This window comes from Anguilla rostrata, chromosome 9 (assembly GCF_018555375.3).
Source record: "Anguilla rostrata isolate EN2019 chromosome 9, ASM1855537v3, whole genome shotgun sequence".
Lineage (NCBI taxonomy): Eukaryota > Metazoa > Chordata > Actinopteri > Anguilliformes > Anguillidae > Anguilla > Anguilla rostrata.
In genome coordinates, this window is record NC_057941.1 from 34,127,870 (window position 1) to 34,154,030 (window position 26,161).

At 45.1% G+C, this 26,161-nt stretch overlaps 1 protein-coding gene across 3 annotated transcripts in view; it reads left to right on the plus strand.

Annotated features, from left to right (window-relative positions):
- The window catches only part of LOC135263640 (teneurin-2), a 104,799-nt gene extending 81,617 nt beyond the window's left edge, over positions 1 to 23,182 (plus strand). For 2 of the 3 annotated variants that reach the window (XM_064351917.1, XM_064351916.1), the window contains one exon: positions 22,383 to 23,182. In XM_064351917.1, coding sequence (XP_064207987.1) covers positions 22,383 to 22,876 — 494 coding nt within the window. In that variant the 3' untranslated portion in view covers positions 22,877 to 23,182. Of the gene's footprint in view, positions 1 to 4,582; positions 4,860 to 22,382 lie in introns of those variants that run through there. The other variant, XM_064351918.1, reaches the window with a different exon arrangement.
- Positions 23,183 to 26,161: the final 2,979 nt, after the last annotated feature.

The following is a 26,161-nucleotide window of genomic DNA, read 5'->3' on the forward strand; positions in this document are numbered from 1 at the left end:
TGCACATGTCTTTGTGCATCTGCATTTGCATCTGCACCTTGTTGTGTGAATGTTTTATCTTGGTGTGTGTGTCTGTGTGCATCTCTGGGTATGGATATGTGTGTGGGCATGTTTACTGTGTGTGTGCATGCATTTCTAATGTCCAAAGCCAACAGCCTAATTTACATTAATTATATGGCAATCCCACAAATCGGGAAAACTGGCCTTTAATATGTTTTCGCATCTCCACCCTTCCCACCCATCGCCCTCAGCTGGACCTCTAACCCTGCTTCCCCCCCCCCCCCCCCCACACATGCACACGGACATATACACTCCATGAACATGCACTCCGGATTTCAAATGCACATTATATGCTAATGTTGAAATAATGCTAATTTGCTTAGCCCACACAAGCCCACACGCCGTCATCAGAACATACAGAAGCCAACCTTAAACATCGGATACGAGCATCTTTCCATCACATTGCCACGCAGTACAATATAGTTGTCCAAATGAAAACAAAGTCTGGACGCTATGACTATGCAGTGAAAGTAAGTCACTGCTAAACATGATCTAGTGGCTATATCGGTTTTTCGCATTCATTACATTACATTTATTTGGCAGACGCTTTTATCCCAGGCAACGTATAATAAGTGCATACCGAAGGTCACTGGAACAACTACAAACACAGGTCTGATAGGGTACAGTGCTCATTAAGCACCATTTATTCATAGCCGTGAACACGTTAAGTCCAGTTCACACAGTCAGCATAGGCTAGGCCAGAGAGTTACGGTAAGTCAAACTAGGCGACATGACGACGAGCTACGGCGTCAAGATAAGGAACGTTCACCCAGCAGTAAAAGTTGTGCTGGACATTAAGTAAAGGGAGCAGGCTCTGCGTTATGTAAACCAAACGGAAATAAACGACAGGACCCAGCGTCGGAGGGCGGGCGGGCGGGGAAACGGCGTTTAAAAACCGGTGGCGTGATTAAAATGCACGCGTCCAAATCAATTTTTGGAAATGTCAAGACATTTGGGGGGGAGACGCCGAAAGTTTACTCAGTCCTAAGTGGTGAAAGAGTAAATCGTTCATCCCCCTGACGCGTGCGTTTTGTCTCTCTCATTGATTGCGTTCTCCCCGCGTTGTTTTCCTTCAGGTTTAGGGCGCTTTGGGGCTCATTTGCACTCGGTGCAGTCTCTGTCCCTCGAGTCCTCCCCACTCCTGCTGCTGTGTGTGTGGCCCTGCGTGTGTTTCCTGTGGGGCGCTAACGTAGCGTAGATGTGGGTCCGGTCCAGTGGGGACCATATGTACTGTTCTCTGTAAGAGCTGATTTAACACTGAATGTACCTGAACACTGAATTGTACCGTGTATCACCCCCCCCCACCCCCTTTAACTGAGTCTATTCCTCATCCAAAAAAAAAGAAAAGAAAAACGGTTAGCTCAGATGCTGGCAGGGGCGGCAGTATAGGATAATGGAACTGCAGATTCAGTTCCCTGCTAGAACACTGTCATTGCACCCATGAACCTGAATTGTTCCAGTAAAGCATAATTGTAAATGTACCGCAATTACGATGGCTGTGCTTAAAACAGCCCTGGACTCGTTGGCCTTAATTACCGATCGGATCTGGTGCCATTCACGTCTCATGAAACAAAGACAACCTGGCGCGTGGTCTGGCACTATGTGAGCGTTTGCGAGTCCTCCCAGTCGTGGCATCTTTCAGAACAGGGCTGCTCAACTCCAGGCCCTGTGGCCGCAGTTTCTGCAGGCGTCTGGCCCAGCCATGATTTCGGGAAGTAAAGCTCATTAGTGAAATCGGGTGGTCGTGGGGCATGGTTGGATCAAACACCTGCAGGCACTGCGGCTCACAGGACCCGGCGTCGAGTAGCCCCTGCTTTTAAACCTTGTGAAACGCATGTAGCGGTTTCGGTTGCTGTTCGCAGGCTCTCGGCTGTGTTTGACAGATCGCTTATTATGCAAGCACGAGCTTTTCCTACCCTGTCCTTTAGAGACACTGCGAAGGCGTGGAACAAAACAAACTGATTAATAAACTTAATTATCGGCAAAGGACGAGAATGAAAATTCCACTTGTAGGGTACTTTTTATTCATTAAAGAGAAACATCCCCCTGCGCCCCAGCAGAAACATGAAAATATTGCCCATGAAAATGTTTTTCTAAAACATTTATTTTATCTTTATTTAGTGTCCCTTAGTGACCAGTGACTGATGTTCCCTATAGGGGACAAAATTGAACTTCTGGGTCTGAGGAGGACATGCAATGAGAAAGGCCAGAGTCTAAATGTGTTATGACTGTTTTTTTTAATACCATGCATATGATAGCTAGTCCAAAATTCTGCTTAGTATGCAGTGTGCTGTTCGTATTTACTGAGCTACAAAAGTGTGTGTGTTACATTGAACATGCATCATAATGAGAGTTAGGAGTTAGCAAAGGCATGTTTAGTGTGTGTGTGTATAGCCAAGTGTGTATTTTACCCTAACAGAGCATGTTTAGTGTGTGTGTGTGTGTGTGTGTATAGCCAAGTGTGTATTTTACCCTAACAGAGCATGTTTAGTGTGTGTGTGTGTGTGTGTAGCCAAGTGTGTATTTTACCCTAACAGAGCATGTTTAGTGTGTGTGTGTGTGTGTGTGTGTGTGTGTAGCCATGTGTGTATTTTACCCTAACAGAGCATGTTTAGTGTGTGTGTGTGTGTGTGTGTGTATAGCCATGTGTGTATTTTACCCTAACAGAGCATGTTTAGTGTGTGTGTGTGTGTGTGTGTATAGCCAAGTGTGTTTTTACCCTAACAGAGCATGTTTAGTGTGTGTGTGTGTGTGTATAGCCAAGTGTGTATTTTACCCTAACAGAGCATGTTTAGTGTGTGTGTGTGTGTGTGTGTGTGTATAGCCAAGTGTGTATTTTACCCTAACAGAGCATGTTTAGTGTGTGTGTGTGTGTGTGTGTGTGTGTGTGTGTTTTTACCCTAACAGGCCAGAGATGTTGATGTCTGTGGGAGCGCACTGAAGTGTTTCTAGCTCAGCGTCTGGCTAAGCGAGGGCGGACCGGCGTATTCACAACAGGTTGTTTCACAGGCCAGCGAGCGCATCATACGAACTCTGGCCACTCTCCGGCTCCTGGCCCTCTGGGCTCTCAGCAGCTGCACAGGTGGGGTACCTGCAGACCACAGTAAAGCGGGGGATTTGGGTTAGGGTTGCCAGATTTAGAATTTGTGAAAATTAGACGGCGTGCATGTGCGCACGTAGGACAGCTTAAAGTTTGATCGCGGAGGGGGAGTCAGAACTGGAGGATTGTAGCAGAATATGTGTAGCAGTGGAGAGGGAAGATTAAATGAATTGCAAACTAGCGGTCAGATTTCAATAGGTTGTTCTGACCAGACGTTTATCTTGTTCGGTCGGGACCACAAACTGGATCTGACCTGTTTTTGACCTGGTTTGGTCCAAAAACTGCACATCTGGCACCCCTAGTTTGGACCCCTTTCACGCGGAGGCGAAGCTGACAGTAAGCCAGACTGCGTTTCAGTGCGGCTGCACCTCAGCTGATGTAGCCAATTGCTGAGTACAGAGCGAGTCGGGAATGGATAGTGATGTCACTGTTGGAGGGGGGTGGGAGGTGGGGCTGGGGGGGGGGGGGAGTAATTAGCAGGTGCGTCTCACAGAGGAGAGGAGGTGTTTTCCATTTTATTGTGTGCCATGAACGACGACAAATTAATTAGTGCTTTAAAAATGAAATTATCACAATTATTACTTACGCATTTGTTTAACCTGTATTTTACCAGGTAAGGGACTGCATAAGACTTTCAGTTTCGCCACAGCAATCTGGCGCTTGTGAAATAAGAAGATACTGAATGTAGATGTGGCTCCGCCAGCGCAGAGGCGATGGTACCTCACGTCGTTTTTTATTGTTTTTGTGTTGTAAATAATTTTATGTTTTCAGTAATTTCATATCTTTGCACTGGAAGACTAAGACCTTGAGTCACAGAGTCAACAAGCTTTCGTTTTTATGTACACACCGTTCGTTTTCATGCTCAGCATACCCAATTTCAGACACCGCATCCTTAAGCTGCCAAACATAAAAAGGAAAGCAAACAAGAAAATTTAATTTTGAAAAAGGCACAGGAGTTATTAGATATTGAAATGCTGCGGTCTTTCTCTCGGCCTGGCCGAGCCACACTTTTGGGGGCGACCGAGCGAACGGGAGCAGACTGCCCGTGCTGGCCCGTGGGAGTTCTGCAATAATAAAGGTGTTGGGAGCTGTGCTTGCAGAGCCAGGCTGGGACGTGTGATGTACGATCATCAGAGCCACACCTCGTAATGAAGTGGCTGATGGACCCCTGGCCGTGAACACTAATGACCGTGCAGGACCTCCCGGTCCTTTCTTCCCACACGGGGGACAGGCCCATCATTTCCGCGTCATTTTTATGGATTTATTCTTCAATTGGGTGGGCGGGGGGGTGGGGGTGGGGGGGTGGGGTCACTGCATGGGCGTGTGGGGGGAAGGGGGGGGGGGGGAGGCAGGGACATATACATACCAGTTAATCTCTGTGTCGTATAGTCACTGTAGACATTATTTTATGACCCTTTTCAGATGACTGATGGGTAAAATGCCCCGTGCTCAGTGGAGAAGAACAGCCCGGTATGAAGGGGGGAATATGCATAGTGGACTGTGAGCGCAATGTCAAAACACCGGCAAAATTTCAATTGCACAGTGCGTTCAGTGAGCCAATGTGCCGTGCTTCACGCTCTGGTGCCGCCATAGCAACGGCCAATCTGGAGCGTGCCCAGCCACATGTGAGCCACTGCACACCATATTTATGTAAGTATGTTTTTCACGTGTGGCAAAATGATCTTTTAATGTTTCACAAGTGATATTAATAAAGTATGTACCAGATTTTTTTTTTTTAAGTTTCACACCTTTTTTCAACCAGGTGTTAAATTCTAATAATGAGTAGCTGGGTTCATTTCGACGCCATTTTACTGACACGCTGTTCTTAAGCAGGGTTAGTGCTTTAGCCCTGGGAGGGAACCCACCTGGCACATAATAGGCATGCATCACCGAAGAGCTACAGCCTGTTTGCATTTCCTTCAGGTGCACACGCTTGTGTGTATGTAGATGCTGCAGGGTCTTTGAGGACAAAAGACGTGGCGTTTAGATTGAATCCGCAGCCCTGGGGCTTGGCCTAGTCTGAGTCATCCCTTTGGGGTCAGGCTGTCTGCGGTTTTCAGGGATGAGAGCGCGGCGAAGAGGCTGCTTTCTGTCCTCGGCGGCGAGCCTGTGTTGATTATTTATTGCGGCTTTAGCAAGTGAGGAGGCGAGCTTCAGCGGGTCATTTAAGACCGACGCAACGCAGTTTAAGATGGCCGAGACCCCCCCAGCCCCCCCAGTATGAACCAGACATCTAAAATCCGCCACCCCCCCTTTCAGTGCTTTCTGCATTACCCCCCATCCCAACCGCCTCTTCAGGCTGGCTTCAGCGGGTCGTTTACGAGCGGCACAACGCAACAATTTAAGACCCCAGCCCTCCCCGCAATGAACCGCACGTCTAAAATCCCCCCCCCCCCCCACTCTCTGCTCTTTCACGATTACCCCGATGCCACCCGCCTCTCACAAGAGGAGAGCCTGGGGCGTCCGTAACCCCCTCCCGAACAGCACTTGTGGTGCTCCTGAAACAAGGGCCCGTCATCAGCGCCCCCCCGATCCAGGTGGCCGTGGGGAGCGGCGGAGCCGAGCTGATTTCCCCGCCGGAAATAGCACCGAGGGTCTATCGCGCCAGCCAGCGGGGGGACACTCAGCAGGGCAATTTGCGCCGCTTTTCTTATAAATGGGTTCTTTAATCCCAGGCTCCCCTCTCCATCCCACCCCCCGCCCCGGCCCCCCCCGGCCCAGCTTCTGGAAAGTTCCACCTCGATGTTCCGGAGTTATTTTTCGCGAGTCGGAGGCTCGCCGAGCCCTCGTTCCCCGGCACTCAGAGTCCTTTAAGTGCCTCTGTTCTTGTAACAAATGAGATTAGCAGCCATGCCGCGAATGGCGGAGGAGCTCCTGCTGTTTCCTCCATTCTCTGAGCCCTAATTGACTTCAAATCGGGCTCCTCGGGAGTGGGGGGGTTGTGGGGGTGGTGGTGGGGGGGGGACCCGTCAACTCTCCGCAAATAGTCTCCCCGCTTGACACTCGCGCCGCGACGCACCGCGCGTCGCACTGTGCTCCGCCTGTTTGATGGAACGTTCCATTATTCTGTCGTCCCGGGGAACTGTTGGTTACACAAAATGAGCCAGCGCTGTCTTATTAAAGAGGGGGGTTTTCAAACTTTTCTCATCCAGGAACCCCCGACTCAGGCTCAAAGGCATCCATAGGACCCCCAGCGTAAGCTAAAACTGGGTTATATTTTTAAAAAATAAAAAACGGTTTCATATTTTTGAGAGAATTTTTTGCAAATCTGTATATAATCATTGAATACCAAGTCTGGCCAGGGATCTCCTACAGCGCCTTCAAGGACCGCCCCAGGAGCATGTAGACCCCCTGTAAAGAAAGGAGGAAAGAATTGAGAAGAAGAGGAAGACAATAAGAGTGAGTGGTGAACAGCAGAAGACGCAGGATGCCCACAGTGTGTCTGTACCTTCTCTCACATCTACGTATCTGTGCTGTTTTCATCCTTTCCCTGCGGAAAATTTCAGCTAAGACCAGCTGGGATTCTGAGCAAGTTTATGCTAGTTGTGTTTTCATCTCTTGTAGCTGGTCATAACCGGTCTGTGGCTGGTCAAAGCTGGTCTGTAGCTGGACAAAGCTAATCAAAGCTGGTTAAGGTGGCAGTAACTATGGCTAGTAACTATGGGCTGGTCAGCTGGTGAACTGCTGGTTGACCAGCCAAAAGGGTCGATAGGACTGCTTAAACCAGCTTTACCAGTTTAGGCTGGTTTAAACTGGCTGTGTTTCTGACACTTCTGGCTGGTCAAAGCTGATCTGTTAGCTGGACAAAGCTAGTCAAAGCTGGTTATGCTGGCAGAGTAAGCTGGTGGCCTAACTGATGGACTAGCTGACCACAGGCTAGTGACAGGCTGGTCATCTGGTTGAACAGCTGGTTGACCAGCTAATAGTGTAGATAGCACAGCTTAAGCCATCTTGACCAGCTTAGGCTGGTTTAAACTGGAATTTTCGACAGGGTTTTACTCCCGGCGATCTGACAAATGGCGCTGAGGTGTTGTTCTTTACTCTGTGGAGATCAGTGACACTCACAGGGACCAGGAGGTGGGAACGCGGGGGGCCGCTCTGTTTCTGCCAGCGTCAGCGGGAAAGAGACTCCGAGAGCTTCACCCCGGCGCCACAGCGAGGAGCGGAGGACGCTGCAGCTACCAGGCTGCTCTTGCGGTGGGAATTGTGGGTAACTCCTGCCATAGCTCATTGCGGCGAATATGATGAAGACGCAGGAGAGCGGGGGGGGGGGGGACTCGCACTTTCAGCGAGACTAAGTGCGCCACGGAGGGCTGAATGGGTCTCCACAGGCCCGGAAGATAAACTGGCCGAACGTACCTCCAGGAGACTGTTTTTCATGAATAAGTGAGCGGGCGGACGGGGGGCAGCTGCTACGCAATCAGCTGAAACGACAGACGAGACACTCCGGGATGATCCTAATGGGCCGACGGCCCGGCCGCGGGATCGGGGATCGGCTCCGGAGGCGTATTACATGTTAACAACTCCGCTCTGTGACAGTGTCACTGCCGCTAAAGTAAATCAAATTTAGCTCTCTTTTTTTTGCGCTTGATTCTATAACGTGGCCGTCCAAGGACAGCGCGTTCGACGCCGCTGGGCTGGAGCGTGGGTTTTGTGGGCCCTGGGCTTATTGGACGCATGTCGAACATTGGCGGCGGTGTAACGTGTCACAGCGAGTAAAAGGATCCCATTGGCCGCTGTGTGGGTTTGAACACATGGTCAACCTCTCGGTCAACTCTACCCGCCATGTTCTGCTAGCGGCTCTGCAGTACACACACACACACACATACACACACACGCACACACACACACACACACACAGCACCGCACGCACGCACGCACGCACGCACGCACGCACGCACGCACCACACACACACACACACACACACACACACACACACACACACACACACACCCATTTCTGTTTTTAAATGGTCACGTGATGTTTCGGTGCCTTTAAATACATCCCCCGGTCCCCTCCCCCCCACTGTGTGGCTGCACAACAGCAGGAATCTTGCACTCATTGGTTAATTTAATGATCATGTGATAATTTATGATGCAAAGTGGTAAGTGCTGGCCAATTAAGCTTGCTTTGCCAGCAGGAGAGTGAGAGGCAGTGCCAGGTCTGGGCCAGGGTCAAGGAAAGAAAAGCCAATATTAAAAGCAGCTGAAGCCCAGGAGCGCATTGAACAAACACACTTATGTGCTATTTAAGAGCAATTATGTATGACTGAGCAATTGATTATTCTGCCCAAAAAAAATAAATAAATAAGTAAATAAAAATTCTTATAATTGACAGTGAACGTTTTCAGTTGCAAAAACAATTATGAAAATTCTAATAAGAGTGGCTTTCTGGTACATTCTATGTGTGTACAGTATCTGGCTGCTGTGTGCTTATATTATGATTGCGATTTAATATTACTGTCTCGTGCACTAATATTATAACATACATGTGCTGATATAGCATCAAGCCTGTATCTGTTCAAAGGAAAATAGTGATCCATTTGTATTATAAATATAATCCAATATGTAATTCAGTAGCCTTAGGGCAGTGATAACTAACCCTGTTCCTGAAGATCTGCCATCCTGTGGGTTTTCATTTCAACCCTAATTTGGCACACCTGACTCTACTAATTATCAGCTCAACAAAATCTCTAGCTTTGAATGAGGTGTGCTTGTTAGGGGTTGGGTGAAAACCTACAGGATGGTAGATCTCCAGGAACAGGGTTGGATACCTCTGCTTTTAGGGAAAAGCTCAATTCAATGCATGCATTACTAAATTCACATTATTACCTGTGGGTTTTATTCATCTGTAACTGACATTTAAAATTGTGGGAATTAAAAATGAAAGAAACGGTAAAGGAAGGATACTCACTGTCAACACAGGGCATGGTAACTGGTTGTGCACTCCAATTCATTAAATATTAAATTAGTTTATTCATAATTTCCAGGTGGCTCCTGCTAAAATACAGTTTTTTATTGTAATGTTATGTGCTCTGGTCTGCTATGTCCATGGTTTGCAGCCCCCTGGGCAGTATGCAAACAATCAGTGTCACTCATGCAGTGGGTTTGTTCCCACCGTATCACGTAAGAGCACCCCCTCTGGTCAGTTGGAAGCCTGCAGTCTGCAGCGACTGCATGGGATGTGCACTTCTCGGAAACTCTGACTGCACAGCTGAGCAGGATGGCTAGGGAGTAGAGGAGTGGCAGGTGGTGGAAAAAAATTATATTTATATATATATATATATATATATATTGTATAGAGGGTATGCATTGACGTCACTTTCCCACCAGAACACACCCCCTCAGTCAGGACTGAGTGGCAAAACATGCTGCGAAATGGCTGTCTTTAGTATAGGAAACAGCAAAACCGGGAGTAAAACAAACGATCATCTGCTTAAATTAAAGGCAGTTGGACTCAACAGTGATCCTTACAACTTACCAAAGAACCAGTGGTCCATGGACATTCAACAAGAAATCAGAGCTATCTTTTTACAGACTGCCAAAAGCTAAAGAAAAGAGAAGCAAATGCATCGCTGCTATTCGCAGAAACAACTCGAATCCAGGCGCTGAAACGTGGATTTGCGGTTGTTATTTTGTGTCAGGTATGTTGGATTTTTGGGTAAAATCATACCATAATAATTTATGTGCTTGGCTAGCTAATACGATCTAACCATCCCCCCTTTGTTTGTAGAACACAAGGCTCATCATCATGGATGTATTTTAATAAATGCTGACAAAAACTTTACAGTTACACAGAATATAAATGAAAGATGCTAAATATTCAATTGATGAGTAGTCAATACAGTGCATAACTTAAGGTTTTTTTACCCAAAAATCCAGTATAGCCTACCTGACACAAAATGACAACCGCAAATCCACGTTTTGGTGCCTGAATTCCAGTTGTTTCCGCGAATTGCAGCGATCCATCTGCTTCTCTGCTCTTTAGCTTTCGGCAGTCTGTAAAAAGACAGCTCCGATTTCTTACTGAATCTATTTGTACAGTCAATCGCACAACAGCTCTTTCCCATTTTAGATGTTTTTTGTGTCTTCGTGGCATTCAAGCTGAATGCTAACGCTGTCACTCATAGTCTTTCTGCCACTCAGTGGGTGTAACCACAGCACTTTCGCCTGCGGTGACGTCATGTGCATACCCTCTATATATACACGCAGCGGCCACTTTATTAGGTACACCTGTTCAACTGATCGTTGACGCAAATATCTAATCAGCCAATCATGTGGCAGCAACTCAATGCATTTAGGCATGTAGACATGGTCAAGACGATCTGGTGAAGTTCAAACCAAGCATCAGAATGGGGAAGAAAAGTAATTTAAGTGACTTTGAACGTGGCATAGTTGTTGGTGCCAGACGGGCTGGTTTGAGTATTTCAGAAACTGCTGATCTACTGTAATTTTCACATACAACCAGCTCTAGGGTTTACAGAGAATGGTCCGAAAAACTGAAAATATCCAGTGAGCGGCAGTTCTGTGGGCGAAAATGCCTTGTTGATGGCAGAGGTCAGAGGAGAATGGCCAGAATGGTTTGAGCTGATAGAAAGGCAACAGTAACTCAAATAACCACTTGTTACAACCGAGGTATGCAGAAGAGCATCTCTGAACGCACAACACGTCGAACCTTAAAGCAGTTCTGAAGGCAAAAGGGGGTCCAACCCGGTACTAGCAAGGTGTACCTAATAAAGTGACCAGTGAGTATATATATATATATACATCCGTCTTTTAAAATCTGTTAACGAGATGAGATAATCAAGTTTGAGTTTAGCCTGCAGCTCGTTCCAGGACCATGGGCCTTGATAGGACAAGCTCATCTTGCCCGCCTCAGTTCGGAAAGCAGGTACCATACAGTGCAGCCACTTTTGAGATCTTAGGTTGTGACTACCTTGCAGGAAAAAAAATTTTATGTACCTGGGCAGTTTACGAAAGATAGCTTTATAGATAAAAATATACCAGTGCTGCATCCTACGCATTGCAAGGGGTGGCCAGTCGACTAGATTGTACAAGACACAGTGTTTGGCCTATAATTATAATTTGTAATGTATCTCAAGAATGATACAAGGGGTCAAAGCAGAGGGACAGGCAAATCTATAAACAGGCAAATCTATAAACAGTATCACCATAGTCAAGCTGTGGCAGGAAAAGCCCGGCAACTAAAGTTTTCCTTGAAGACATCGAGAAACAAGACTTCAACCTGTACAAGAAGCTGAGTGTGAATTTCAGCTTCTTAGATAGACATTCAATGTGATGATTAAAATGTAGTTTTTTGTCCATCCAGATTCCTAAATATTTATAGCTGTCGACAAATATATATATACACTATTATATATATATATGTATATATATCATACTTAAATAAAGTCCTATATTAGAAGTGGTGGTTACTAGCATTACCTTCCAAGACAATATGTAATTCCTACTTTGATACTGATAAACATTTTCATGAACCGTTCATTATAAAATAATTACTTTATAATTATCAACCTTCTATAATTATAATTGTGGGATGATTACAAATTCATTCATTCATTCATTCATCAAAAGGTGGATTGAATGCTGTGTTTTGTGCATATAAATAAGCGCAGCAATTTTTTTTTTGTTTGTTTTGTTTTGTTTGAATGGACAAACTGTACATTTTCAGTGACTTTATATTGCAGCGCAAAAGAGAGAATACTGAATCAACTGGTTAAAATAAGGTCTGTTGCCTATTCTATTCTTTAAATGTTTCTGGCAAAGTAGTAAATTATTGTATTCTGAAATCGTAGTGTTGTTTTTTCTGGTGGTGGTTGTTGAATATGCAGAAGAGTGTTTAGTTTTTTATTGTGGCAAGATGAGGTAAAGTTGCACATACTTTGCTGTGAATGTTATTTCAGTACCTGCCAGAGTCTCTAAGATCAGGTGCGATATTTATTGCTTTTTCGGTTCTGTCATGTTGCTTCTACTCTACACCACTGGCTGGAATTCCAGCACCGCTGGTGGCCTAAATGCAAAACACATTCTCCTGGTGTTCATAAACAATATCATAAAGGATAACCTCCCACATACCGTTGGCAAAATGCTTATTATTTCAGTGTGCTTATTCTTCGGCCAAATACTTTTTTTAAAGCAAATAACAAGAAAACAATAGCACACATCTTATATGATGTAGTATACATGGGCACCTGAGAGAGTAAGTTCAGAAATAGCAATGCAGTGGGTGGGAGCCGGTAAATGTTTAGTGATATGCTACTACATTGATTCACAAATAATGGAAAAGTCATAGCTGTTAGGAACTTAGGAACAGCAAAAAGGTCCTGGGTTTGAATCCTTTCTGTGTGGAGTCATGTATGTAGGCTAATCGAAGACTCTAAATTGCGCATAGGTATGAGTGTGTGAGTGAATGGTGTGTGTACCCTGCGATAGATTGGCGGCCTGTCCAGGTTGTATTCCTGCTTCTCCCTCCCAATGCATGCTGGGATAGGTTCCAGCATCCCCCGTGACCCTGACCAGGATAAGGCATAGATAATGGATGGATGGATGCATGGTAGTGGTATCTTAGTAACATTAGCAACATTATCTATATATACTGTCCAGCAGAGAGTGTTTAGCAAAGACTAATATTGTATAGTATCACAGCAGGTGCATCTTCTCCTGGCCCCTTCGTCCACCATCTTGTCATCACCTTCAATGCAATTATAAGAGCATGCCCACTTAGCCCCACCCCCTCATAATACCAAGAGCGGGAAAATGACATCAGCGCTCCGTATTCAGACTGTTGATGATTGCTCATTTGCAGGATTTCTCTCTCAGCCCCCTCTCCATCGCCCTTCGCCCGCCTCCTGCGTGGAGAACGGACGGAGGCCTTCAGCTCGCGCGACGTCCCTCCCTCCTCTCACCTTCACGCTTAATTGTGGAAATTTTCCAGTTGGGGGGGCGGGGAGGAGGAAGGGCAGAATTAATACTTCTCATTAGTGCTTCTCCCCCTTACCTGTGAGGCCAGGGGGGCGGGGGAGGGGGTGGTACTTGTGAAAATGAAAGGATCCTCTCCTTTGCTCAGTCGGGATATATCCCTGGAATGAATTCTCCTGTATTATAATTGCATTTTTAACAGCAGGAACTACATTTGAGGCTCTGAAGAATTCATTAATTCTCTCCAAGGCATTTTTTGTTCTTTTTTGTTTTAATTTTTCCTTAAAAAAAGGGGGGGGAATTTTGTCGCTGAAAATGGCAGGCTTAATTCAATCGGGTGCCTGAGAGCTGTCACGTTAAGGCAAGGCCTCACAGCTGTGTGTTTTTTCCCTCTCTTTTTCAGCTTTGACGTCTCTTTTTCAGCTAACATTTGCGGTTGTTTCAAGAGTGGCTCTGCGTGCACGCTCGTGTGTGTGTGGAGGCAGACGTGCGTGCGTTGGTGCATGCGTGAGTGTGTGTGCAAGCAAGCTTGTGTGTGTCTGTGTGTGAGAGAGAGAGAGAGCGAGAGAGAGGAAAAGAGAAAGAACAACACCACGTATCTCAGCCTACTACAACCTGAAATTACTCCAGAATTTTCTTGATAAATGTTCACGGTCAAATATTATGTTATAATACTTCTTTTTTAGTTCATGATTGCTGTCTATTGTTTTTATTGTTGTCATTTCATTTTCATGATGACAGTAATAATGCTGTCATTAATACTCTTTGCCAGATAAAATGAATTCCATTGAACTGAGCAATAAAGAAAAACGTTTGAGGTCCCTTTTATAGAAATGAGACTAAACAAAACAAGCTATATGCAACGCATCATGATTCCTGTATTATTTAAACGAAAATACCAGGAAATTTAAGCTCATGATACAAAAAAATAAATAAAAATCACCCAACCTCCAGGCAGGTGTGTAACAGCCCCTCTGCTTTGTATGAGTGCAAATGTCTCTCCCTGAACACAGACTGTTGGAAACCCACTGATGCCCATGGGCCAGCCTGCCAGAACAAACCCCCTGAGAACCCACAGAGGGGATCAGTAGTCCCTCTGTCCTGAGTCTGGTTTCGCCATGTCACCCACACTGCCAGCTTAGGACTGGCTAAGCAAAACCTGTGCATGCTAATATGTGTCTGCCCAAAACCGACCCCCCTGGCCTGTACACAAAATACGGAAAGACTGAAGTCCACCCCTAGCCTCCCCTACAAGTCACTCTGTAACAAGTCGCTCAGAACAGGTTGCCTGATTGGTGACGCATCACTGCAAGGTGAGCAAAGCAGAAGAGGCTCTCTGTGCTTTTCCCCAGGTAAAGATAGACCAGGTGTGCAGTAGAGGCAAAGGCCGAAACTTCATTTGACCGACCTCGCCTGTAGATCCCCACACTTCTGTAATTCGTTCTGTTTGTTATCATAAAAAGGCCTTCCCTCCACCTGCTGACGATCATGAAGAAGAGGACGGGAGCCTCCCATTATCGCTGCTGCTTCTCCTCCGGTAGCAGCGGATGAACCACGGGCACTAAGAACTCTTTGCCAACTTCTTCCCAAATTGCCTCGGTTTGGAGAGGCACGAGAGAGGAGCTTCCCCGCCGCTTTCAGCCTCTTGTGCGATAGCAGGCGCTCGTAATCCCATGAAGCGCGGGCGTCCTTTACCCTGATTCTGGAGCACCGAACAATCTCCGCTGGCTTTCGTTTCACGCGGAAATTAACAGCCGATTCAGACCGGAGAAGCCGGCCGAGGTGAGGCAGTTGTGTTACTCGGCCGACTTTTAACTGGTACATTCAAAGCTCGATGACAACAAAAACCAGAATACCCCATGGCCCTCCGGGGTCAATGTTGAGAAGCCCCTGCTGTGGTGACTAAATCTCGATTGTCGGACATTTAACAGGCTGTCCAATTCCCCCTGAACTGAACTTGGCAAGGTACCCGCGAGAGAGAAAAAGTCGCTTACTTTTGTTCTGCTGGAGAGAAGGGTTCCCTACTGTATGCGTAGGAGTAACCGGCTAGCGCCGGATGGCTTGCTCGGGGTTAAGGTGCTCCTTTAGGTAAATATAGTAAAAAGTATTTATTCAGGCATCTGAGAAGTAGCAATGTTGCCATAGTAACGGCACCTGCAATCAACAGCGGGAGTCTTCTTTCTTCGTCCTGTTTCTCCTTGCGCTTTCCCGCACGTTCCCGCCCCCCAGGGGCCTTCGGGTTTGACGCACGTAAAGTGTAGGCCCGCATCGGCGCGTGGGCGTCGTGCCCGCCCGTAACCAGCGGCGACCGTGAATAGGCATCCTATGGGCAGGATGTATGCAGATACACGTTAATGTCAGGAGAGCCAATGGATCTCTGACACCGGTGCCATGCTCCGGACTTGCGCCGTGAAAAAAAGAAAGAGCCAGGCATCACAGCCAAGCGTGACGTAGACCCATTTCAGTTCGCCAGAGAAGTGTGTCTGTTCCATAATGCACTTGGGTTTTTCTTTTTGGGAAGTGTACACACTTTCTAGTACATGGTACACACTGCACTGAAATGCCTATATATATATATATATATATATATATATATATATATATACATATAAATGTATTTAAAAATAATTTTTAAGACAAAGCTGTAGGGATTTTGGACAGCCCTCAATCCACTCAGCTCGCAGGTTAGCGCCTGTGTATGTTCTGGGTGGAAGTTCCTTTGGTTTTTTTTTTTAACCTTTATCAGAAAGCACCACACTAGAGTAAAAAGGTTGTGATTGATGGATTCCTGACATAACTGTCAAAACTCAAGGCCGTTCCACAGCCAAAGAAAAACATGTCAGTTGCTGGAATATATCAGAAAAAATTAAGTATCTTTTTGCTCCCGATGTCACCTCTTGCACACTCTATACTGCTCCTGTACCCCGAATACCCCCTCTGTGCACCCAGTGCTGCCTCTCCTCTCCCATTACTGTCTCTATGCTAACAGTACCACCTCTGTGCCCCCAATACTACTTTAGTATTACTGTAATGGCCTATGTGCTGCTTCTATAATCCCAGCATAGACACTCACACTGTCTTTATAATTCCAGAACTGCCCCTGCAGTCCCAGTGTGTGCATATGTGAACACACACACACACACAGTTAGACACATGCACACACATGCATAAACACACATACACTTGTATGCACACACACACAAATATACAGGTGCACATGTACACAAACACACACGCATGCACGCACACACATACATGCACACTAGCACACATGCAAGCAAACACACATACGCTGACACACATGTGCGCACGCATATGCATAAACACGTACACGCACGCACACATGCTAACACACATAAGCCCACACACACACACACACACACACACACACACACTGCTGTGCAGAATGTTCAGATTGATGCCGTGTTCTTGCCCACTCAGCCTACGTGGGGGTGGCCCCCGTTGGGATCAGGTACTTCCTGTCAGGCTTGCATTGCACAGGTAGGTGTACAGAGCAGCCCTGCACATGTGACAGGATATACTGCCTGTATATCGCCGTAGATACACCCTCATCCATGGTATCTACTGGTATGTCAATGGCGGCGTGCACGATACAGGAAGTGTACTCTAGTTAGATAGAATATCACGTCCCCCTATGTTTGCATATGCGCGTGTGTGTGTGTGTGCGTGTGCGTGTGAGTGTGTCTGTGTGTGCTTGTGTGCACATGTGGTCTAATCTAAAAAGGTATGGTTTCACTGCTTTACAGTAATTGTACATCTCTAGCTACATAACTAGTGTTTAGCGTTAGATAAGGTTTCCTTGTTGCATTGTTTTTGCTGTATTGAAGCCAGTGAACACTTGTAATGTTTCTCAGCTTCTGAAACACGCCGAGTTAATCCGGTAACTGCTGATAATGCATATTAATTTACTCTACAGCATCTGATTATGACGCTTCGTGTTAATGTTACGTTTAAAGAAAAGTTCTCACAATGAAATCTGTAATCCAGTGAAATTTGCTATTAAAATTCAGTTCCGTCTCATTTTTATCTCTCAACAGGCTCGAGTCACATTTTGAATATGGAAGGCTGATAGCCAATAGTATCGCGTTGTGTTGAAGAAGATCCAGAATGTTCTCAGATTTCTGGAGGGTCACGCTGATATTAAAGTCTGCACTGTTATGTGTGCCTGTTGATGTGTTTGGCTCATTCTGGAACATTCTGGTAACTTATCCAACACTTTTCAGCATGGAACAATGGTAACCGATAATGCTGTGTTGCACTGTGGAAGTTCTAGAATGTTCTGTAGGGCAACAGACACACCCACACACACATGAAAGGTTGCGCTGTTTTGTATGACTTTTTTGATGCGATTGGCTCCTTGTAGTTCCCGGCGGGGGTGCATACAGGCCCCCTGAGTGCGGAGATGGAGGGCTCCCTGTCGGCACTTTCACGCCGTATCCACTTTGCTCCGCAGGACCACTCTTAGCGGGTTTTAGGGTGTTTTTTCGGACAGAGTGCACGAATGTTTCTGCGAAGGTGCAATGCACCAATAAAAAAGGCCATAAAAAAGCAACATAAAAGCACTACACGGATGTGGCAAGGGGGCAGAGGCAGTTTTTCATCTATTAGGCCTGTAAGTACTATGGAAAATGGTCCCATCAGGCATTGCACATTGGTGAAAGACTTGGTTACTAGGATACCCTTCGGCGCCGTGCGCATTTGTAAATAATCAGAAATGGCTGGCAACTCGATGTGCACTTTGGAGGATTCTGTATTATGTCTCCGTTATCAAGATGAATTCGACGCCATTGATGGAGGTGCAGGAGAGCGGGGGCCTGGCAGTGGGCCGGCGGTTATTAGCGTGTCTCTGAAGTCACCTTTACCTGTGGTTACCCAGAAAAGATTTATGGAAGGCGCCCAAATCCTGCCTGCTTGTAATTGGTCATGACTCTTGGTTTTAGTAAGACTGGCTTTTTGCAGACTAAAGCAATTGGATAGAATACATTATATTTTGACCAAGCACACCATTATTATTATTATTATTATTATTATTATTATTATTATTATTATTATTATTATTATTTATATTATTATTATTATTATTATTATTATTAATTATTATATAAGTAGGTATGTCAGCTGAGACCAGTTCTTTCTTTACAATGCTTTCTCTTGTGTTCGAAGCACAAGGCAATGTGCACGGAAACAAAAACAAACAAAATATTAATAATGCCATAATTAAACAATTGACAGTGATGTAGCGCTTAACCTTCAGATAGAGCTGTTGAAGCCCTGTGTCCTTTAGCATTGATTCAACAGTTGGTCAATGCCTTTGGACTTGTCTAATTGGGAGAAATGGCTACAGACAGCTTTGCTGGTCATTGCTTAAGCACCTTAATCATATTAATTGAAATCGGTTTTCTCGTGCTCTTATTAAATATAACAGTACACAATTCCTTCCCTCGAGAGCTGTGTCAGACAGAGACGCCACGCTGCAGATTATTCTAACATGCAGTTTTGCCTGTTTTGATTATGTTTGTACACAGATGAACCAATAATTCCCCCCAAGGTCACATCATCTGGATTTTTAACACATGAAGTCATCGTACTGTAATGAAATAAGATTTTTTTTTCTGTCCAGAACTGTTAATTAATTTGATCCCTTCTTTTCTCCACTGATTGTACCCACAATGCTGTTTTAATTAGTGCAAAGAAATAAATTAGTGCATTTTCCCTTAATTGCTTCTCCCTCCGTTTAAATTTAATTGGGCTTCTCTTGTTTTATTGATTCGCATTGATGGATTCTAACACAAATGATTTCACATATTTGTTTTTTTTCAGTTGGCTAGAATACTTTTTTTTGTTGTTTTTTTACTTCAAAGTTTGCAGCATTAGAGTAATAACTTTGAAAAGGGCAGGGCTGTGTTCAATCCCAGAATCCTCTTTGTCTTATTTTCAGCACTCCGCTCCCCTTTTCTTTCCAGTGCTACTCATTCATGTGTCAAACCCCCTGGCCCCGTGTGAGGTGGTCCGCCCTGTGGTCACCCACTGCGTGTGTGGTGGCAGTGTTCTATGTTATCGAACCTGTGTTTTGTAGTTGTTCCGATGACCTTGATGTGCACTTTTGTACGTCGCTTTGGGTGAAAACGTCTGCTAAATAAATGTAATGTAAAATGTTATTTCCTGTAAGCTTTTGCAAACTGTGGAGGCTGGTTATGATAGGTTCTCTGGAGTGACACATCGTTCGTTAAGGGAGACACGCTTCAGGCTCTAGAATCATTGGCCGTAGGGTTGGCCAGTGAGGCGAGATTTCGCTCGCCATGGTAACCCTCTCATCACGTGGGGAGCGACTCCGGGCCAGTCCTCCTGCACGGGCTTAGTAAGCAGCTGCGTCCTCGGAGCGCAATACTCGCGCTGCCCAGCAGGGACGCTGCAGAGTGCGTGCTAGTCTGCATTCTCATGTAAGGAAAGAGGATGTGACTGCAGTGAGCTTATGCATCTGAAGAAAAAAACAAAAAACAAAAAAAACAAGCGCGACCGCACACGCGCATGCATCCATGTGTGCATGCATCCACGCACACACCCTCACACAAACACGTGACCTCTTCATGACCAACCTTTCCGCAAAACCTTGTGCAAATCTGTGAATCCATTCGGGAGTTATGCACCTTTTTGTTATAGGCCACGCCCATCTCCGCGCCCCCTCTTGGTTAATCGGCCTTGAAAGTTACTCAGCTCTACCTTCAGTCATGACCAACGTCCATGCCAAATTTCAGGCTCCTGGGGCGAAAACTATGGCCGCTATGGGGTGGGACACTTTTTGTGGACCGACCGACCGACAGACAGACAGACAGAGCTATAGAACTGCAGTCGCAGCTAAAAAAAAACTTAAAGTTTAAAATATATATGATAGGCGCTCTGTAATGCTTATGACAAAGTTACGCTGTATATTGATATGTATTCTAGGCACGCTCTTCAAATAAATGTGAGTGAGTATACGACAAACAGCTGCAGTAATATGGGCATAGGTACAACACAGTGATAAAACTGTATATCAGTGGTCGGGCATAAGCATACTGTACAATCCACACCATTTAGTCACAGCAGTAATAAAGGCAGTTTTTATGGCTCATTTGTCATTGAATTTTCATTGGCCAGGCTGACTATATGCTTTCCTAGTTTAAAATTACATGACATGGTCAATAAGGAGATTAGTAGCAGTAGTTGTAGTAGTTGTAGTTGAAGTAGTAGTAGTCGTAGTCGCAGAAATAGTAGTAGAAGTCGTAGTCGTAGTCGCTGAAATAGTAGTAGTAGTAGTAGTAGTAGTAGTAGTAGTCGTAGTCGCAGAAATAGTAGTAGTAGCAGTAGAAGTAGTAGTAGTAGTCGCAGAAACAGTAGTAGTAGTCGTAGTCGTAGTCGCAGAAGTAGTAGTAGTAGTAGTATTTTGCTGTTGTAATTATGATCATTGTCGTTGTGTGAATCTCATCATCAGTGTTCTCTCCATCATCAGTGTTTCAGCGTCACTCAGCTCGCTGGCAGGAGCAGAGCTGTAGTGCTTTGTGTAGTGGATGCACTTTCTCTCATGAAGGGGGATGTGAAGAGGTACAGATTGGGGGGGTCGGCGGGGGGGTTGAGCGGCTGGCTCTGTCAGACACTCTGAGAGGACACTCCCCAGCTCCCCCCCGCTCGCCCGGAGCAAAGTGATTTGTTTTCTAGGCCTCGTCTCCCAGGTTACCCCCCTGTCTGCTTAATTAATTGGGTTTGACTGAGCCGCCGAATGGCCTATGCTTGAAATGTCTTGAGAGTTAACACCACAAGTAGCTGTCAAGGCGCGTACGTGTGTGTGCGCGCGTGTGTCTGCGTGTGTGTGTGTGCGTGTGTCTGTGTGTGAGCGTGTGTGTGTGTGCATGTGTGTGTGTGTGTGTGTATGTGCGTGTGCATGTGTGTTTGTTTGTCTGTGTGTGCGTGTGTGTGTCTGTATGTGTGTGTGTGTGCATGTGCGTGTGTGTGTGTATGTGTGTGCGCGCACCCAAAGATGTAAAGGTGCTTCAGAAACATGTTTCTTTAATTAGTTTTTGTCATTACATTTTTTTCCTATAAATGTTTAATAAATATGCCTAATCATGACTTCATTATCTGGGACATAAAAACAAATTAAATTTTACATTCAATAAAACACATACAAGAAAATAGCTTAATTTAAATAACTTTATTTTTCACTCAGGGTACTTCTTGTGTGGCAGATGGTATCTCATTTACAAACACAATTAATGCAGTGTGAAAATAGATATATACCTATGGCATAAACACTAGCATACAGAACACAGAATTAAAAATGTACACATGCACAGAGCATACAGAATGAAACAGGGAAATGGTAAAATTAAAGCGTTAAATAGCCAATGGATAAATAAAATGAAATAAAATAGCAATGTTGATTGAATAAAATGGCATAAAATGTTATAATCCCTAGTACTCCTTACCCCAATGCCCTACATATCGCCTTGCATAATGACCTTGCACCCATGCATCCATGCCACTGTACTCTCCCATCCATACCAGACGGTAATTGAGAATTTTATTTCTGAAAATCAATATAGATGTTGTCATTTAAACTATCAGGTTAACCCTAAATAAACATCTCAGGGATGAAATAACTACTTTAGTGGGATATATTGTGGAGTAAAAGTATTTTTGTGACCTTAAAGCCAACATTTTCTCCAATATCCCATCAATGGCAGAAGAAGGACCCAGACAGCACAGAAAGCAAAATCCTACAGCCCCGTAAAAAAAAAATGCTATGTAAAAAAAAGGTTTGTAAGTCACTCTGGATAAGAGCGTCTGCTAAATGCCTGTAATGTAATGTAATGTGTTCTATTATGTAGAATTCTCTGTGTTCTGGAACATCTGTCCATGTGCAGTCTACAGCCTTTCCTCCTGTATGGATCTACCTGCAGCTGGTTCAAATTTAAACTCTGAGAGGCAGATAGAATGACTGATAGCCAAGTTGATATTTTTGCTGGGCACCTGATACGGTGTCTTAACCGCCAAAAAACATTACCCTCACACACCAATGTCCCAAAATCCCTACAACCGAATACCCCTCTTGGCCACGCAACCCAGTACCCCAAAGCCTCATTAACCCCATATCCCCAAATCCCATACCTCCTCAGCCTCATCAACCATGTATCCCAGAATGCATGGGCTCCCTGACTCCCCTCCCTCTGCTGGCCGCGCGACGCGGGCGGTGCAGGTTCCGTAACCGTGGCGTTGCCGTCCGCAGGGAACTTCACTCTGGCGGAGCTGGGCATCTGCGACCCGCCCTCGCACCAGAGCGCGTACTGCCCCGACCTGGGCCTGCTGCAGCGCAGCTGCTCCCTGAGCGCGGGCTCCGACGGCGACTCGGACCCCCCCGACGGCGGCATGTCCCCCGAGCGCGCCGTCCAGCTGTGGAGCGGGTGCGGCTCCAAATCCCGCCGCAGCTCCGGTCTGTCCAGCCGCGAGAACTCCGCCCTCACGCTCACCGACTCCGACAACGACAACAAGTCTGACGACGAGTCAGGTAGGGGAGAGAGAGAGAGACAGAGACAGAGAGAGAGAGCGAGAGAGAAAGAGAGTGAGAGAGAGAGACAGACAGAGAGCGAGAGAAATGGAAGAGAGAGAGAGCGAGAGAGATGGGAGAGAGAGAGCGAGAGAGATGGAAGAGAGAGAGAGCGAGAGAGAGGGGAGAGAGAGAGCTGTGTGATCTGGAGTGATATCTTGCTGCTCATCATATGAAGCGTGAGAAGAGGGATATTTACCGGGAAAAATGCGCAAAAAATACACATACACACATCGATTCACAAACACACACAGGTGCACATGTACACACACACACACACAGACACACACACAAACACTCCCACAAATGTCATGTCAGAAAGGCATCCACAGAAATGCATCCCTCTTCCCACTGCAATTGTCATCCTTTACAATTGTTGTTGTGTGGGTGGATATCGCTCTCGTTCTCGTTCTGTCTTTGACTGCACTGGTGAAATACCCTTTATTGAAGAAATAAAAAAAATTCTCAGCTTAGCCTAAGGTTGGCCAACATTGTTTTAAAAGTGTTGTGTGGTGATGCACGATTTTCAGCAAAACAAATGAAAACTCACGCACGCACACACAAAAAAACAAAAAGATCTGCGCTAGAAAACAGAAGCGTGTTGAAATTTAACCAATCCAGTGTGAGAGCCTGCGAGATGAAAGGTAAGTATTCAACACAGGCCCCATCACAAACGCACAGGCCACGAGCGGCACGGATGAAAACGTGCTGTGCTCTCCGAACGGCGTAGCAGGCCTGGTCTGCTCGTCAGGCCGGCTCTTTGTATTCCCAGTACCGCGTTGTGTGTGGGTTTCCACACAGCAGGTACACCAATCCTATATCCTTTTCCGTTTCATTTCATTTCAAGCAGCTAAACGAATGGGAGAGACCCGCTGGTCTGAACACTTAATTGGAGCTGTTACAGTAGCGATGCTGCTGTGGGCCAGCAGGGGGCGCTCTTCCCTCCGGGCCAAAAAGTAAATTTCCAAGCGTCCCAGAGACGCTTCAAGGACAGAGGTCCACTATGGGAGAAGACTGCTGCAAGACTGGAAGTAGCTTCTGCTGTTCACTGTTGGTGAATTTACAGTTTGGGACTTTTGCTTTTGCTAGAACAGTGGTAACCAGCCCTGTTCCTGGAGATCTACCATCCTGCAAGTTTTAATTTCAACACTAATTTGGCACTCTTGACTGCTGATTAGTGTTGAATGTCTAGCTGTTGAATGAGGTGTGCTTTGTTAGGGTTGGAATGAAAGCCTGCAGGATGGTAGATCTCCTGGAACAGGGTTGGTTACCACTGCTAAAACCAGATGTTAAGGGAAAAAACAGGACCTTCATTAAAAATGTGTATGTCCTCCATTGACCTGGAAGAAAAAAAATAAGTATTTAATTTTTGTTGACATAATACGTGTGTCTTGGATGACAAAATATGTTGCTGTGTCGATATTTTCAAAAAATATAATTCATTTCATTTTTACTGAATGTTCCCTGTAGTGTAGGTTCAGCATTGAAGAATATATGGTTCCTGGTTAAGACCAGAGACTCATGTCCCCTACAGGGGACAGAAATGAACTGCTGGGTTTTCAGAGGTTATACTGTAAGCCACTTTGCTCACCACAGGTTTAGCCACCGAGCTGTTAATGCTAGGTATTCTTGCATTACTTTAAGCAGTGGAAGTGCAGCTTGATCAATGTAGTAAATAGTAGTAGCAGCCATTTTAAGAATGAGCCTAAAATGAATAAAGTTTGTTGAATTGGCATACAGAAAATTCAACAAACATAATGCCAGCCAAAGTAACTTCCAAAAATTATGCAGCAGTGCAAATGTTCATGGGAGTCTGTCAACAAAATCTGATAAGGGATCCATGACATTTAAAAGCTGTGGGCCTGAAGACCTTCAGCACATGCAAAACCATTTAGCGCTTGCAAAACTAATAACACAACCAATGATTAGTGCAAAGCAAATGCCATGACCAATCATTGGTCGTGTTATTGGTTTTGCATGTGCTAAAAGTTAAAAGGAGTAAATTGACAAAACTCCTGAATTAGAGTCGTAACGGGTGACTGTGTCTTCAACAGTAAACAAAATCAATTTGGTCTCACCATTGATTCTTGCAAGGTGTTGTTGTGTAACCTGTAATATTGGGCAGTCACTTGCTTCAGCCAGTGGGTTTGTGAAAAGACCAGACTCAAAATGTTCAGAAGGTGGACGACTAGTGATTTGTGATTTCAGCAAACACTAATTTTCTAGTCGATATAGCCAAATTTCCTGATAATTTCTGCCCCGTCCCCCATCCAGAACTCTGGTAACATCAATAATATGTATGTTATCAATTATATCATTTATATATGGAACTATTTTTAGTTTACATAAAGTGCTGTACTTTTACTGAATTAAGAGACACTGCTCTGCTCTGTTTACAGACATACACAATTTATTTATTATAGTAAATGCAGTGCTTGAAAAGATTCTAATTTACTACGCATTGCAGTCAACTGTGTCAACATGTGCTCCTCTGGTATTTTTATTTGACATTACCTTATTAAACATGAAGTACCAATTTTGCAATTTTGTTATTTACCTGTTTTCAGATTTACGCGATGCACGTTTTAGGGGCCAGGCCACATGAACAAAATGACAGAGCATTAAGTTACTTCAAAAGCTTTTTTCATCACAAGTGCCATTACCGAAAGAGGAATCCTTCAGTTATCATTACCAAAGCACTGCCGTGGTTCTGTTTGAAACGGGTTTGGCAAATCAGTGAAAATGAAGCAGAGTACTTTGTGGTTATGGAGTGCACAACGACACACTCCTGTCATTCATCCCTGGCCTGGATAATAGTTATTTTTTTCTATACTGGAAACTATTCGAAATTCTCTGATATTTCATGTGTGTAATATGTATGAAAGCTTTTGCTGACATACCCAGGTAGTATGTGCATATTTTGAATGTATTATTATTATTATAGTAGTAGTAGTAGTAGTAGTAGCAGCAGCAGCAATAGCAGTAGTAATAGTAACAGTAGTAGTAGTAAAAGTAGCAGTAGGAGTAGTAATAGTAACAGTAGCAGCAGTAGTAGTAGCAGTAGCTGTACTAATAGTAGCAGTAGCAGTAGTAGTGGTAGCAGTAGCAACATTAATAGTATCAGCAGCAGTAGTAGTAGCAGCAGTAATAGCTGTAGTAATAATAACAGTAGCAATTGTAGTAGCAATAGTAGAAATATGATATCTATTGTAAGTATTACTTATTGTTTTCTCTGCCCAGTGTGTATTCATTGGCCCGCCTCGTCACTGCTACTTCCTCCATAAATTCAGGAAACCACACAGAGTGGCAGCCTGCGGCCTTTTGGCTTGCCACCAAGCCCCTGGGGCCTGTCCGTCCTCCGCGGTGTCTTAGCGGCAATGCCATCATTCTTAATTCTAGGCTAAATTAAACATTCCCATAATTAAAACATTGAAACTTTTCAGACTGATTGCAGTGTATTG